This window comes from Chelonus insularis, unplaced genomic scaffold (genome assembly GCF_013357705.1).
Source record: "Chelonus insularis isolate UGA/USDA-ARS -01 unplaced genomic scaffold, ASM1335770v1 contig_116_pilon, whole genome shotgun sequence".
In the NCBI taxonomy this organism is placed as follows: domain Eukaryota; kingdom Metazoa; phylum Arthropoda; class Insecta; order Hymenoptera; family Braconidae; genus Chelonus; species Chelonus insularis.
This window is the reverse complement of record NW_023276357.1, coordinates 898987-914671: the sequence shown is the minus strand read 5'-3', so window position 1 is coordinate 914671 and position 15685 is coordinate 898987. Positions and strand designations below refer to the sequence as shown.

The 15685-nt window shown below is 27.8% G+C and overlaps 1 protein-coding gene across 15 annotated transcripts in view; it reads right to left on the bottom strand.

Annotated features, from left to right (window-relative positions):
- The window catches only part of Mp (Multiplexin), a 100338-nt gene extending 84979 nt beyond the window's left edge, over positions 1–15359 (bottom strand). For 14 of the 15 annotated variants that reach the window (XM_035095183.1, XM_035095219.1, XM_035095199.1 and 11 more), the window contains exons 1-3: positions 15251–15359; positions 9612–10793; positions 1347–1426 (exon numbers count right to left, since the gene is read on the bottom strand). In XM_035095183.1, coding sequence (XP_034951074.1) covers positions 1347–1426; positions 9612–9625 — 94 coding nt within the window. In that variant the 5' untranslated portion in view covers positions 9626–10793; positions 15251–15359. Of the gene's footprint in view, positions 1–1346; positions 1427–9611; positions 10794–12441; positions 12526–15250 lie in introns of those variants that run through there. The other variant, XM_035095191.1, reaches the window with a different exon arrangement.
- Positions 15360–15685: the final 326 nt, after the last annotated feature.

Here is a 15685-nt window from a genome sequence, read left to right as displayed (position 1 = left end):
TTATTTTTACTTTCGTTAAAAAATAATTAGTCAACGATTTAGCAATGATGAATAAAACTTTAAGACCATCTTGTGTTTAATTTTTGAAGCCAATACAGCTATTTATTGATACCAGTATCAACTTCCTTCATGATTAAACTCATCAGAAGATAGCTGATGTATTGATTGTTAATTATTTATAAATAATATACAAGGATATTCAGACAAAAAAAAACTACCGGATATTGTACAATCACAATTGAACGTGTCTTTTACTATTGTCGACAGAGAATTAAAAATTGTGACGTGGGTGGAATGAAATTTTCGTACCCGTCGGATGAACGTAAATGTCAACGGAAAGACATAAAAGGTCTTTCGTGCGACTTGCTATACATCCTGGCACTTCTATTCTATTGTAGAACGCTTCTTCAGATCGATTAATGTATAACTATATATATATATAAATAGATAACAGCAGTCTCTTGAGATACACTACGTCTTCTATAAATTTAAACTTATAAAAAGGAACATCAAGTGAAATATAAAAATAGATTCTTTGAACATAATAATAGCAATATATGTTTTATGTATGAATCATACACTACTTTGATAATAACTCATTCAAGTTCCGGCTTAGAAACTCAACGATTTTTATCTGATTATTTTATTATTAAAATTGTAAAAATTACTAATTATTAATTAAAAATAAAATTAAACTTATTTTTTACATTGAGAAAAAAATTCTTTGCTTTTGAAAATATATTTTAATATTTATAGATTTAAATGCAAATGACATTAGATTAATTCTTATTATTAATTAATTCTCTTGCAACTATTCAAAATTTTTATTTTATTAATTAAAAAAAAAATTACGTATTAACAATTAATTTTTTTCTAAGTGTATTTATAATATTATTTAAGCATTGCATATTGGAAGCTTTAGAGTATATTTTACTAAAAAAAAAAACCTTTCAAGTTTTTTTTTTTTTTTAATATATTCATTAGAATTTAATAAAAAGTGTGGATATTTTTTTAATTAAAATATTTTTATGATAACAAGATTAAAAGAATTAAGTGGTTATTGAAGGGTTGCATAAAACAATACAACAAAAAATTTTAATTAACCTATTAAAAATGATATGAAGGCTTGACGATAGATTAAAATAAATTTGATGGAATTTTATCATAAGCAGATCCCCTCACTTGACCTGATATTAATCAAATAATAAAAGTTTATCGATATCTTTAAACAACATCAAAAAGAGAGATGATAATAATCGTATTATATCCAAAAGACATAACGGAAAAAGCTTTACTCAGTGATTCCATTAGCGATGCTCAACTTTATCATTTGAGTGAAGACTTACCTTTTTTTTCATCAAGATAGCTCGAGTCCGCCTGAGTACGACGCCACGAACACAGAACAGTGGAGATCAGCAATAGAACGCTGAAAATAATTGTTTTATTATTAGTATTATTACCATTACATTAAGAAATAAGTTTGAGAAAGGAAGTAAATGCAGAATGGTACCAACTAAACTCATTAGTGTAGTAAGAGGTAACCGCTTGGTAAACGAACGATTAAAAGGAACGAAGGTAAGGCAAAAGAACTATACATTCAAGCCATTTAGATAACGCAAAATAGTAGAAATTCTACGTGATCTTAAAATTTCTTACAAAAATCAGAAATCGTGCTTGCTAATCGAAGTTTCCGTAGTGTTTGAAAAACTGAAGTAAAAAAAACAAGCACAATCTCACAGTAATCGCGACTACAACGAGAATCCCAAGACGCATTAAAACACACGAGGCATCATTGATCTTTGAAAACGAATGTTCGATTCGAGGGGATTATGAGGTATCTTACCCTCTTGGGTTTATCGCTGTGTCCCGTTGGATTTATGTATGGAATCGTTTTATCCCGCAGCTATAGAACACGCGAAAAATCAAATAAAATGCTCCACAAGAAATGTGATTTAAAAAATCGTTGGAATAATCTTGGTTATTATTGTTTTATTTAGGATAATGATCAGGGTCAGGTTCCCATGATTGATAAAAAATACTCTTCATCAAATCAACTCTTGATTAATAAAACTAATTGTAAGAAAAACAAACTTGTAGTCAAAGTAAAAATAAATCTGGGATCAACATAAATGATTCTATCTGATAGACTTGATCAATCATTCCACAAGTATCACTGGCCTGATATATTTTTGAATCAGTTAATAATAAACAATTAGATAATAAGTAATTTGATGGAAACCTAAATTGAGACCAGTGCCCTAGTGGGAAGCAAGAATGGCTCATTTCTGGTTTAACATTGGAGCAAGGTTGGAGATGTTGGATCAGTAATGTGCTAATCTTGCTTCCTATTAAAGTGTTTCTAAAAGTAATCATGCTCTATAGAAGTAATAGTTATTTTCTAAACTATTACTTAACTTATTATTTCTTTTTAACTAATTAAATTCTTTTTGTAAATCAATAATTACTTTGTAGAGTATTCAATTTATTAAGGTAGTTCCTTGTCTTTATGAAGAGGTTTGATAATCTAGACTTTTACTTCAAAACTATTTAATATTATAGTTTAATATATTTTCATTTTGTCAACCTTATATCTAAGTCTAGTGACTATAGTTGCACTAGAGTGTGCTAATTTTAATTAATGATTGCTAGATGAGATAAAGTTTCACTTATAGAAAATAAAATTACAACTCAAGTTTTGTCATAAAACATACCAACTTATTTAACAAATATGTATTATTGTTAGTTTTTATTTTGATTAATGAAAAGTGTTAATGGCCTACTGACAGATTTATTATTTAAAAAAAAAACACATGAAAAGAGTTATGAACTCTCATGTGAAATATTGATTCTAGTTGTCTGATCTACACACAATTTTCACATCAAATAATAATAATGATGAAATACTTCTTAGTTTTGTGAGGGACTTTTTTACAGCATTTTTATGGTAAAGTGACGATAAAACAATAGACAATTTATCTCTTTATGATTATAAAAACAATAAAAAGAAGAATAGCGAAAAAAAGATATGCAAAGACAGTAAGATCTTAAGGTTATCGGTCGTGGAACAAAGTTTAAACGTCACCATCAACAAATAGAACAATACAGAATATCTTTATAAAGTTTGACGACACTCTGGAAAGCTTATAAAAAAAATAGTTTTCATACTTTTGGATAATACTACTTTCATAAGTAAAGGTACACAATTTCTGGAAAATACTTTCATGACATTACTGTGGGTGGAATCTGCCACGTACTACACAACTATGCTATCTACATAAACTGCAATGTTATAGATCATGTCATTTGCTGATAATTTTATAAATATATATATACTATCAAAATCATTATAAAGCTGTTGTTGAATCACGAGTCATCATATCAATTCTAAACCTAAAGTAAATGATCTAGAGCTTTTACTTTTATTATTAAATAATAAAAAATTTAAATGTATAAACATTTATGGTATTTAATTGAATAATGACTTATTGAAAGTTTGGTATATAATAATCACTTTTAATCATCATAATAAATCAATTACATAATATTCAATTAGCATCAAAATTAAAAGATCAATCTCATCAACATCATCATTGATGTTTGTTTTCTTATGAAATTAATTTTATTTGTTAACAATTTAATGATCAGATTAAATAATTTGATAGATAGAATTCCAACTTACTACTTTTTAAAAAACTTTATTTGATTATATTGTAATTATTAATTATCTATTAATGTACTATTAATTATCATATATTTCTGTGTGTACAGAGTTGTATGTATTGATTGCAATAGTAGTAAAACGATGGAATCGCTATCTCAATAAATATTATTGGCCCCTTTATAATAATTATTCCATCACAATAATGTAAGTCAATGACTATTTCAAGTCAAGTTTTACCAAATCCGCGATAAATTCTCGGAAGCGTGACTCAGTATTGAAATCAAGCTTGGCAATCGTCCACGCATTTCTGATGTACGTAATCGTGTATAAATATATCTACATTGTCATTTGTACTTCATATTATGAATAACATGACCATATTTTATTTTATTTCATTTAATATAAGACCAGTTACGCATTTTGTATAGCATTCAAATGGATTCATTTATTAATTAACAATTGAAATTATAACAATTGTTTCTCAAGACGTAAGAGAAATCATTTTCATTATATATTTTTCAGCTATGTCTGTAGAATTACATGGATAACATAGCAGTGGAAGGTGGAAGTTCTGAATTTTTTTTAGGACGTTGGCTAAAAATAGAAAAATAACAAGCAGTGTATAAGTGTGATCTGGATCACATTGGAGTGTATGCTAAGATCTTCCTGATTCTTTCTACACTTTTTTTTTTTGTACTTCTGAAAAGCAAACTGATTGAGTCTTTTAAATTGAAAACGAGACACATTGATTGCATAATTTTATCATCAGATATTGCTAGTGTTTTCGCTAAAGAGTGACTGACTTCAGAATCTAATGAATTGAGAGAAGAATGATGACTACGTAGGAAGGGAAAGTTTACCAAGAATTTATTTGATAAACTCTGGAGATATATGATTTCTTCGAAGATCAGCTTGATTCAATATATTTAAATGAATTTTAAAACCTGTTCAACCTCGAGAATTAGGAATTGGCGAAAAAATGGTGATTCCAGGAGCTAATGTATAGTTGAAATATTCTTTCAACACTTGGTGGATACAAAATTCTAGCTGGATGTAATCCTAGACATTCTATTTTTTATTCGTGTTTTTAAATAAACAAAGTTCTAAGTACATAAAGCAATTTAAACCGAGCTAAAAAATTTTTCTTCCAATAAAAAGTTGTTTAATTCAAATCATCTAGCTTAAATACATACAGAAGAATGATTTGAGTCAAGGATTTTTTTTTTTTGACACATCATTATCCTCAATTATACTACAAGTGTGATTTTTTATATATTCAAGAATTATTCAACAAAAAAAGTATTTGTTTTCTATTAAATATTGTTTAAATCAACATATTTTTCTTTGCTACTTTGATAATCTGTAATGTTTTTTTGTGTGTGTATTGTTAAAAGTGTTTTGCTAGCAAATCTTTAAAAATGGCCACAAAGTAGAGATAATAATATATAAAATTTTTCATAGCTATGTTTCTATTTGTCATCCACTCCCATAAATTTTTCACAAGATTGTTATGTATGCTATGAGGTCAGGGCCTAGATATATTATGCTGTATGTCTCGACAGTTACTCTCATCTGTTGGAGGTCAGATGTTCAAACATTCTTATATAGTACTTCCTTTGAAAGTAAAGCTCATTACCACTGTCATTATGATCTACTTTACAACCTATTTGAGGTTTTTATTCTCAATTCTTTCTTACAAATTGATATTTAATCTTTAAAAAATTCTTTAACACTTATCAACCTTCATCATTCGACAATCATATGCCTGACATGTTGGCAATTTATGTAAAATTTCAAAATTTATTCATAGTTATTCAGCAATATAAACACCCTAGGTAATAATTTTACCAACACATAATTTACAGTGAAGCTAAAATGATCGTTAACAAATACTGTGCAATAAATTGATGATTAAAAAGCTTTTTCATTTAATTGAGCTTGATTAGTGATGTTATTTGGCTATTCAGTAGTTGAAGCCATTGGCGGTGATTATCAAAGTGGTAAACACGCGAGTTAGCGGACGATCTCGGTGCACAAGTCCTTAGAGGATCATAAATATTTGGAAACTACGGGGGATTCGTAATTACAGCTTTGGTACTAGAATGCGTAACAATAATTTCGTTTTATTGGTCCTCATAGACGTATTGATGAACACAATATGGTGTGCATTAACATGAATATATACATATAGGCTTGTCTTTATTCTAAATGGAAAGTATATCTTTAAATGACAACCATCAATTCTTCATGACCTCATAGGAACATATCGATTGTTATATCATTGATAACAGTCAAGAGAAAGGAAAGTGTTTTGGTTTGGTAATATTTATGATAGCATTGTTACTACTCAAGCTTGATATTGAGACTTGATTTTTCAAGTTTAGACATGGGCTATTAATTTATAGACTTTTGATGTTGGCAAGGTTTCTTGAGAATAAATGTGTTGAGCTAATTTGAAAGGACAGTTGTGGTTGTGGTGATGAGTATTAACATTCAAAACAATTTAGGATAATAATGAAAGTATATAAAACATGCCATTTTCGTTAAACGTACTGTCAACGAATGAATGACTTGTTGATAAGTGCTTTCAATTTAAAATTCATAGTAGGAATAATATATGGGTTCTGTTGCAGAGGAAAGCTGTTAATTTCTACGACGCTTGAACTAATCCAAATTGAACTTACTCGTTTTGTACAACCGACATCAATTTACATATGCCCGCCCCTTTGAATCCGCCACTCAATCTCTCAAAACATTCATACGCTAACACAAACGTAAATTGTATTGGATAAACTTACAAGTTTACAATTAAATTCAAACCTAGCCTCTCACATTTATCATTAAGAAATTTATTAGACTGCTAATTTAATAGACTATGATTAAAGAATATAGTGCAGTTAAGTTCATCAATATTTCTTCTGAAATATCAAGAGCTAAATAATTTGTTGGGTTTTTATCCTTTGTCACCAAAGTCGGTTTATACTTCTTTTTTTGGAATTCATTTCTTTCAACTTATCTGATCTACACTGACAGAATTGTTAAGTAAAAATTACCATAGTAGTTTAGGTAAATTGGCAACAAGCCACAAGTTGTAATAAAAATTGCCTAAAACCTATGGCAAAAATTATTTCAAGTTTTATTAGAACTCATAGCTTGACCCTGGTTCATCCAAGTTGCTATGATAATTTATACTTAACAATTGTTTCAATACAAATATAAAATCTATCCATTATAAAAAAGTCTACAGTAGTTTAAATATTAATTCACTAAAAATAAAATAAAATATAAAGAATCAAGTAAGTCCAAAGAGCTAGACATTCTCTATAAATCCAAAAGGTGTAAAATATAAAATAACACTCATGAATTGTGATCTTAGCTAAATGGCTGAAACAAACCCATAGTCTTGGAATCATTTTTCACTTACTTCCAAGAGTATTAAAATTGATAGTTTGTTTATGGAAATTTGACGTCAAACACATTTCATGTATGTTGTTTTACCACACTTTAGACATCTTAAATTCACAATGTTTTCAAAAATGTTTTCAGTAAGATTTCAACTTCTTTTAAATACTAGAATTTTAAAGAAAGTAATACCTAAAAATAAATGAAGACATGATGATTAAGTATGATATTTAAATTTAAATCTAAATATTTAGTAACTTAATATATCATGAAAATGCATTAACTGTAACATTAAATGCACTACGTCCACATAGATTCTGTTAAATTGAGTTTTATAAAGTTGAATATAGTGGATAATTACGTTAGCCAGTAAAAGAGATCATTTTTTCTCAAAAAACTTTTTAAATCCATTTTTTTGGTTCACCTATACAGATTACGTCCTTTCAACTTCAATCTAACATAAAAATAATTAAAAAGTACAAAAAATGGAACTCTTCAAAAAATAATTAATTAAATTAAAAAAGATTATTTGTTTGTGTATTTTTAAAGTCAAAAAGTTAAAAAAATGTTCACAATTACTCTTCTAGCTTTTACTTTATAAGCTAATAATGATGTAATCGACTTTTTTTTGGTTCGTTTAGTTGTTTATTGTACAAATCCGATACAGAACATTTAACAGATGAAAGTTCCAGCTGATGCACTTCTCTGAACCTGCCGGATGTTAAAATACGAACGAAATTTCAGAGAAATGTGAAAAGCAAACGAAGTACGAGTACATAAAAGTTGCAACTGGCGTCAAAGCGGAACCACACGTGTCACCAATGTCACGAAAATCTTTTGAAATGTCGTTAAATATCGAATGTAAATCTAGAGAAAACAGTTGCTAAATTGAAAACTAAGATAAATGACATAACAAAAGTTAACATAATTGGTTTTGCTTGCTACTACAACTGCTAAATACTTTTAGTAATACCGATCTACAAAATCGAACACATTCAGTTGTCGATATTTCTAAAAATTAAATAATAAAATCAAATAAAAAGTTTATCCTGAGAAAGTAAAAAAAAAATACCCTTATTTTTTTATTATTTAATATTTTAGATGAACAGAATTTTTTATAAAATAATAATAATAAACAACTTCGAAAGCTGTTATTTATTATTGAGGAAATAAGTAGCAGGGTTGTCACGCCTTGTTCATGAGTAGATGTGTATTACTCGACTGACTGGCTGCCTACAAGAGCTGAATGATTTTCAATAACTACTTTACATTAATTGAAAATTAAATGAATTGAGTCTCTAGACCGAAGAAAAATGAATCAAGTCTATAGAAATAAGGATGTTAAGTATATAAGTACACAGGTACTTGGGCCTATATTTTTTTTATCGATAATACCGTAAACAATATCTTGTTATGATTTAAGACAAATTGAAAGCATTTTAAATATTAATGAAATGGACTTGACAAAGCTGAGACGTTTAATTAGATTTAAACAAGCATGGCTTATATAATAATACTCTTAAATTCTCTCATGCATAAAAAATCTAATTAGTCATTATAAAGTTTAATAAACAGTGTAATACAATCATTAAATCAGCTAAATAACTCTTCTACTCAATACTTTCAATTTATTATATTTATCGATTAGTTAAATTTTTTTTTCTAAATTATTATCAATAATTTATAGCACAATATCGATAATAAATTTATTGTATTATTTCTTTATTTATTTCAATTTGAAGGAAAAGATTTTAAAATTTTGCAAGATTGAGTAAAAAAAAAAGCTAATAAATTGAAAATGAAATTATTTTTAGAATTATACATTGATTGGGTATTTTAAGGAGTAGTGATCGAATATGATACGCAACCAATGCGTTGATTACAGGGGTAAGTTTTAAATACTGATAATGATCAATTAAAATTAACTACTTTCAAGAGTCCCTATTAAACTTTTAACATTTGCATTAATTATAGACAATTAAAAGTTTAAATCAACAGCTTAATAAGAATTTAGATTATTTTATTTCACGATAGTTGATGGATATTTACTTAGTAATGTTCAATAGTTATTCATGATAATGATTTTGTAATCACAGATATAAAATTTGTTTTATTAAATTCAATTAAAACCCTTAAATCAACAAGCTTTTTAATGATAAATAAATTATTATACTGATCCAAGTCTTTCCATTATGAATAATCTTAATTATTCCATTTATTACATTACTCATTGAGACAATTTTTTAAAATGCTGGTATAATCTTTCATCGAATCAAAAAAATTCTGTCATCATTAGTCATTTGATCTTACCACTGTGAGATCTGATTAGCGCAAGTTTTTTCTTTCAAAAAAAAGTTAATAGAGTAAAAAAGTCTTAATCCCCATGAAGATTAAAAGGAAACAATAAAATGAGATAAATTATCTGGTTTTATATAATGCTGACATTTCATTCAGATCATCTTAATATGTAAATAATAAAATAATAATAACCAGATTATTTTACGTATTAATAATGAATAGAACTATGTAAAAAATTTGCAAAACTTACATTGGAAGCTGCATGGTTGTTGAACTGTTGATGTGAATTGCAAACAAGTTTCAATCAAGTAAACACAGCACTAATCTGTATATACACCTTATAAGAGTTGTCTGTCAACTTAAACCTTTCATATATTTCTTTGTATACACATATACATATGTACGCCACTCAGAATTCTTTTTTACTGTCCGTAGAGGTCGCAGTCGCTAAAATGCTTACATCAATTCCTCTCTCGGTCTCACTCGTGAGGTCAATGAACAAATTCAGTAAACCGCGTAATCAACCATGAAAAATTGGCGATCTTGACGTTGCTCACATACGTTCATATTTCATCCAAGCACAGAAGTAATATGATATCCACTAGAAAGTTCTAATGATTCTTGAATGATGATTAGAAGAAATGAGATCATTTCATTAGGTCATTTATTTGTTTTCTTGCTAATTATTGTCTTTAAAATGGAGTCACATTGCCACGTTATCACCCAATGATTATGATAGCTAAATATTTTACTCCCGATTACGCCACTTTCTAGTTATTCCACGGGTGGCGCCTTCTTATTGACAAGGTCAGTCCTTTCAACTCAAGGTCGATCGATTACTTCTTTTAATCAATAATAATATTGATTAATCAATTCAATCATATGATCCAACCATTACCATTATTACCATGATCATCTTCATTCATTTATCGTCTTTTTATTCTCCTCCAGATAACTTTACTCCGTGGATCAATTATTTTTAATCTCCATCAACACCATAAGTCTTCTGAATTATTGACACATTAGTGGTATTTAAAAATCATCCAAGAATATCTTCGTCGTGTTAATTATATTCTGTTAAATTTCATCAATCTTCCGGTGACTTTATTGTTTTGAAATCTTTTTCATCACGTATTTCTGGTACCAGTTGAATAAAAATGTGAACTTATGATTCTCCGGTAGTAATAAAACGTTTTTTTTTAGCTTTCGCCGCTGTGATGAAGTAGAATGATGTACACAACTGAAAGCCGGTATCATGCGTGATTTTCTAGGCGGTTGATTTAAATTTGGCTCGCGCACGTGGTGGCAACGGCGTCATACCCACGACTGCCGGCATACTGACGTTGAACGCCGGGTTGAGCGTCCCCATCTCGCGGTTGTCCCACCAACTCTACGTTGCAATACTGTGTGTGCAACATAATTGTCTTGCCCCCTGCAACGAAAAAAAATAACATGAAAATTAATCTGTAACAATTAGGTGTCAGTATTAATTTTTTTAATGATTGGTTAATTGTCATCAACAATGAATAAATTGTATTAAAGTTTCTGACATCGATTCTTTAATATAACTTCATTTATTTCAGCTGTAAAAAATAAATAAGCTCCAATTATGCAAATTTGTATGTTTGATTTTTTGATTTTTATACAAAGAAATTGATACCACGTCATGGTAATTCGTAATGGACGCGTGGAAACAATGAATTGGTCATGGGTCGACAGGCGTGCAATGACTGGGTTAATAATAATGTATTTATATTTCTATCGATGAGATCCTTGAGAATGTAAAAGTCTTAAGAGAAAAAATATAGAACAAAGTCATTAAATAAATTTGCAACTTAAGTTTTAAAAGAATCGATCAGGTTGACAAACTTTTCTTAATGAGTCTCTTGGCGGATGTTGCTAATCTCGAGTAGAATTTCCAACTTTCCAAAGTCACTTTTATGAACAGATCATTTAAATTATAGGTATAAGCATACAGATGACTGTAATTATGTTTATATTTGATTAAATTCTTTAAATCAACATCTAAAAGTCTTTGAAAGGTCAGTAGAAAGGATTTCAATGGAAATGAATTCATAGAAAATAAGCGAAAATACTTTGATCAAAAAATCATTAACATAAAATTCGTGCATGTAATTATAACAGGTAAACATTTGTGTACAATACAACGAGTGGAATAATTTAGTTTTATCATTGATTATGCATGCTTTGAGCATTAGATTCAATCAATAGAGAAACTTGGAGTGAGCTAGATCGTATTCAATGCACTAAACTACGAGGATTGAATAAAAACCGCGGGAAAGAGTCTTCGGTAATTGATTGTAGGAATAAATAAACACAAAGAATTGGATTATGGTAACTGTGGCATTTTCGAATCTGTGATAAGATTAGTTATTTACATATTTAACTAATGAAGAAAATCAAAGGAATAAATATATGTCATTCAAATATCTACTTCTAATATCATAGACTATTTTGTACAATTTAATCTGACATGTGCTTAATTTGACATTAAAATTTTGAAAATAAAATAGATAAAATACTCTTCCATTTTTTACACGATAATTAATCTTCATTTTTTATATTTTATAATTATAATATTTATTTTGAATGGGTTCTATTTAACTAAATATTCAAAATTTTATATAAATATATTATTCTGATTTTAATATATATCCTTCATTTTATACTATTAATCAAAAATAAATAAATTTTCAACTATAATAAATTTCTATACTAAATTATTTGTCAGAAGCAAATAATGAGCACAGATGCATTGTGCATTTGAAATAGATAAAATCATAAATGATCATCTGACGGAGGTCATGAACCGTAAGTCAACTTGATAGCAGCAAATCTCATAGCTAAGGCTTTCAACTAAGTATGAACGTGTTAGTAGTCGCTTCCGTAGTGATTGCCATACACACTTCTACATTCCGTTATATGTACACAATATAAATATTGAGTATAATGAATGAAAGAGCGGAAGCAGTGTCAACTTATCAAGACGTTACGTCCTTTACATATTTTATCTATTTTATATATCAGTTGTAAAGTATTAAGTGAATTCATTTACTCACATAGCACATTAGTATATTTTACGATAGTACTTAAACATCTGACATGATGCATGCTACTTTCATAGTCATGCTTTTCAATAAAATATTCAACGCATTACATCTATTAAATATTTATTACTTATTTTTTATTCATTAGGAATTTAAACTATACACAAATGCACTTTAAAGTAGAAATAAAAATTAATCCAAAGTGGAAAGAATAAACTTTTCGAATAAATCGTAGGGTTTCTCTAAATCACAGACTTAATGATTCGGATTTACGGCCACAAACAAAGTCTATACGTCTTTAAGCGATAGAGGATAGTACTTTATTTACAAACACTAATCTACTATACTGGATATTCAATTGAATAAATTAAAAGGAAAAATTTATAAAGCTTGGTTAAAAAGAATTAATTGTTGTAATTATTTATCTGCACGTTTCTATGTGCCATGGCCTTATTTACAATTTTATCGATGCTCCAATGTATTAACTCACCTCTAGAGAATGAGTATGATATGATATTTTTAATGATTGAATAGATCATAAAATGCAGTAATAAAGTCATCATAGTCTATTCTGAAGCAACACTTGAACAATAGACTATAATTATTTCTATTTTTTATAATATTAAAATAATCAATATTAATCATACTATTTTTGGTTTAATTGATATTCATTTCATATCAATGAAAATGTAATAAAATTATTTCTAAACGAATAAAAACTTTTCAATTATCAAATATTTTTTTTTAAAAAAAAAACTGAGAGCTTGTAAAATTTTTTTTTGAAGTATTTAAAATTGGCTTCATTTGAAAAAATTTTAACAAAATGACTTTTTTCTTTATTTAACGTTGGATGTAAAATAAAGAACTAACAAAATCATTCTGCAAAAACGGTAATATGTATTGCTTTTTATTTTTCAATGAACGTGATATTTTTTTATTTTTTAACTACAAACTGACTTAGTTTGAAAAAAATGTAGATAACACAGAAAAATAGAAGTAAAATATTTCACTTCGTTTTCGTTTAGTTACGCTATGAGCTTTAGCTCGCTGTTGAGCTTAAGCTCGTTTGTAGTCGTGAAGCCGGGCACGCTCGCATAAGCTCGAAAGCTTAACTGAACACTACTATTCGAAGAGGGAGAATCAGAGAAAGCAAATAGTATATATTGTTGAATTAGCCAAAGTCGTAAATATTCTTTGAAAAATATGTTAACAATGTGTGTAGAGGATTTTCATAAAAATAATTCAATAGTTTATATACATAACAATTTTTTAAGTATTCTGATCTTTAATTCATCATGAAAAGTAATTTTTTAAAATGAAAACAATAATAGATGATGATGATATAGATCGGTCATAATATAGATGAGTAATCTAATTGACGTAATAATTAATCTTAATTTTGAATGTAATGTTTATTATTAAGAGTTATATATTTATCAAGACAACATGATGTAAGAGTCATCAATAATATTATTGTATGTATTGTTTTTTTTTTGTGCAAATTATCTTAGATGAGTCAATAAAAGCTATGATCTATATTTATTGTTAATATATTAATAGACATCACTACTTTCAATCATAGCTATTTATACTTTTCAGTGTCATAGGTTACTAGAATGCTAATTTATTACAAGAAAAAAAAATAAAATAAATAATCTATGAATGAATTGATAAAAGATCATTAAAAATATTCTGCAAACATAAATAGTGTATACACACATTGTTTCATATGTTCATCAATACTTTATATTATTATTTATTATTTATCCATTAATTTCTTTCATGTAATTTTTAATTATAGATAGAATATAGAAATGTAATAGACATGTTGGAATAAATAATAAAAAATTATTTTCGAAGATAAAGTCATTATAAAAGTGTCGCTAACATACAACAGTCGGGTTCGTCAGTTTTACAAAAGCTCGTCTACGGTGTTAATTGAAATCGTCAAATAATCAAGTAGGCGATGCGTGAATACGACGCCAATCATAAAGCTTTTTCATAGGAGCTACATGGTTTTGCCGACCCAGGGGGTTCCCACATTCACACTCCGTAGGTTCAGACCTTACGTTGCATAACGGTAACAATGAAACGCTTGTCAATTCCAAATACTATTATTAAATGTGCAAAATAAATAAAAATGCAAAAACAAGTTGTTGGAATACTCATTAGATGGACTTTTGTTTTTTTATACTGAAACAGAAAAAAAACAAGTGAAAAAATCATGGCTAAAAAAATTCTAAATTAATTAATGAATAAATAATCAATAAACTTAATTACCAGCAATGTTGGTGTATTGGGTGGTCTTGTCCATCCATGTAAATATCTCTCATCAATATCGTATTTGAAATCAACTTACATGTGTATTTGTATATAACATGTACAGTTACAATAAACATATTATTGAGCGAATTAATTTCATATTTATGATGCGAGAATACTCATTGAACTAACAAATTTTATAACAAACATAGTATCTAGATACTTTGGCTACCAACAAACAACTATCACACTAATAGGACCGATTGTTCAGTTACACAATGAGTAGGATTAACCTGTTGTAATATGACAATTGGAAATATTCTCGTTTTCTATTTCAGAAAACTCCGTTCATACTTAATATTCAATTAGTGAAAAAATTTTTTTTTATTTCAACTGTATAATAAATATTTTCATTATTTTCTTTTAAGTTTACATCATTTGTATGTACTATTCTCTTATCGCTAAAGAAGCGTTGACGCTTTGTTATAGAAAGTTGATTTTTCCAAATCAATAAACGAGTAGATTAATATCTTAAATTAAATATGTGTGTATTACTTACATTTAACAATGCCATTTTTATTGTGGAGATTATTTAAATAATTGGAGGAGAATCATAAGCGTCTGAACATCAAATTTGAAGCGTGTTGTCCGTTATTCTCCGACTGTTTCGCCATCTTGGATAGCTTTGCTTTTTCTTGGAACTTCGGTGCGTTGGAAATTGATACACACAACGCCATCTGCTGGCTTGTAACACAAACGATACGTAAAATATTTTGTTACCATTCAATGGTAACTCTATATTCAAATTTTTTGGCAGGTGGTCTTCAAAGCCTTCTTGAATTGCATTAAATTGTTAATAAAAATAGTTATTTGCAAGTTTTCAGGATAAAAATGTCAAAAACTTTAGATATAATAGTTTTAAAAATATATACTCGTAGAAAGGTAGCAATATACATAAATATGAATAATTTCATAATAAACCTACATGCCAACT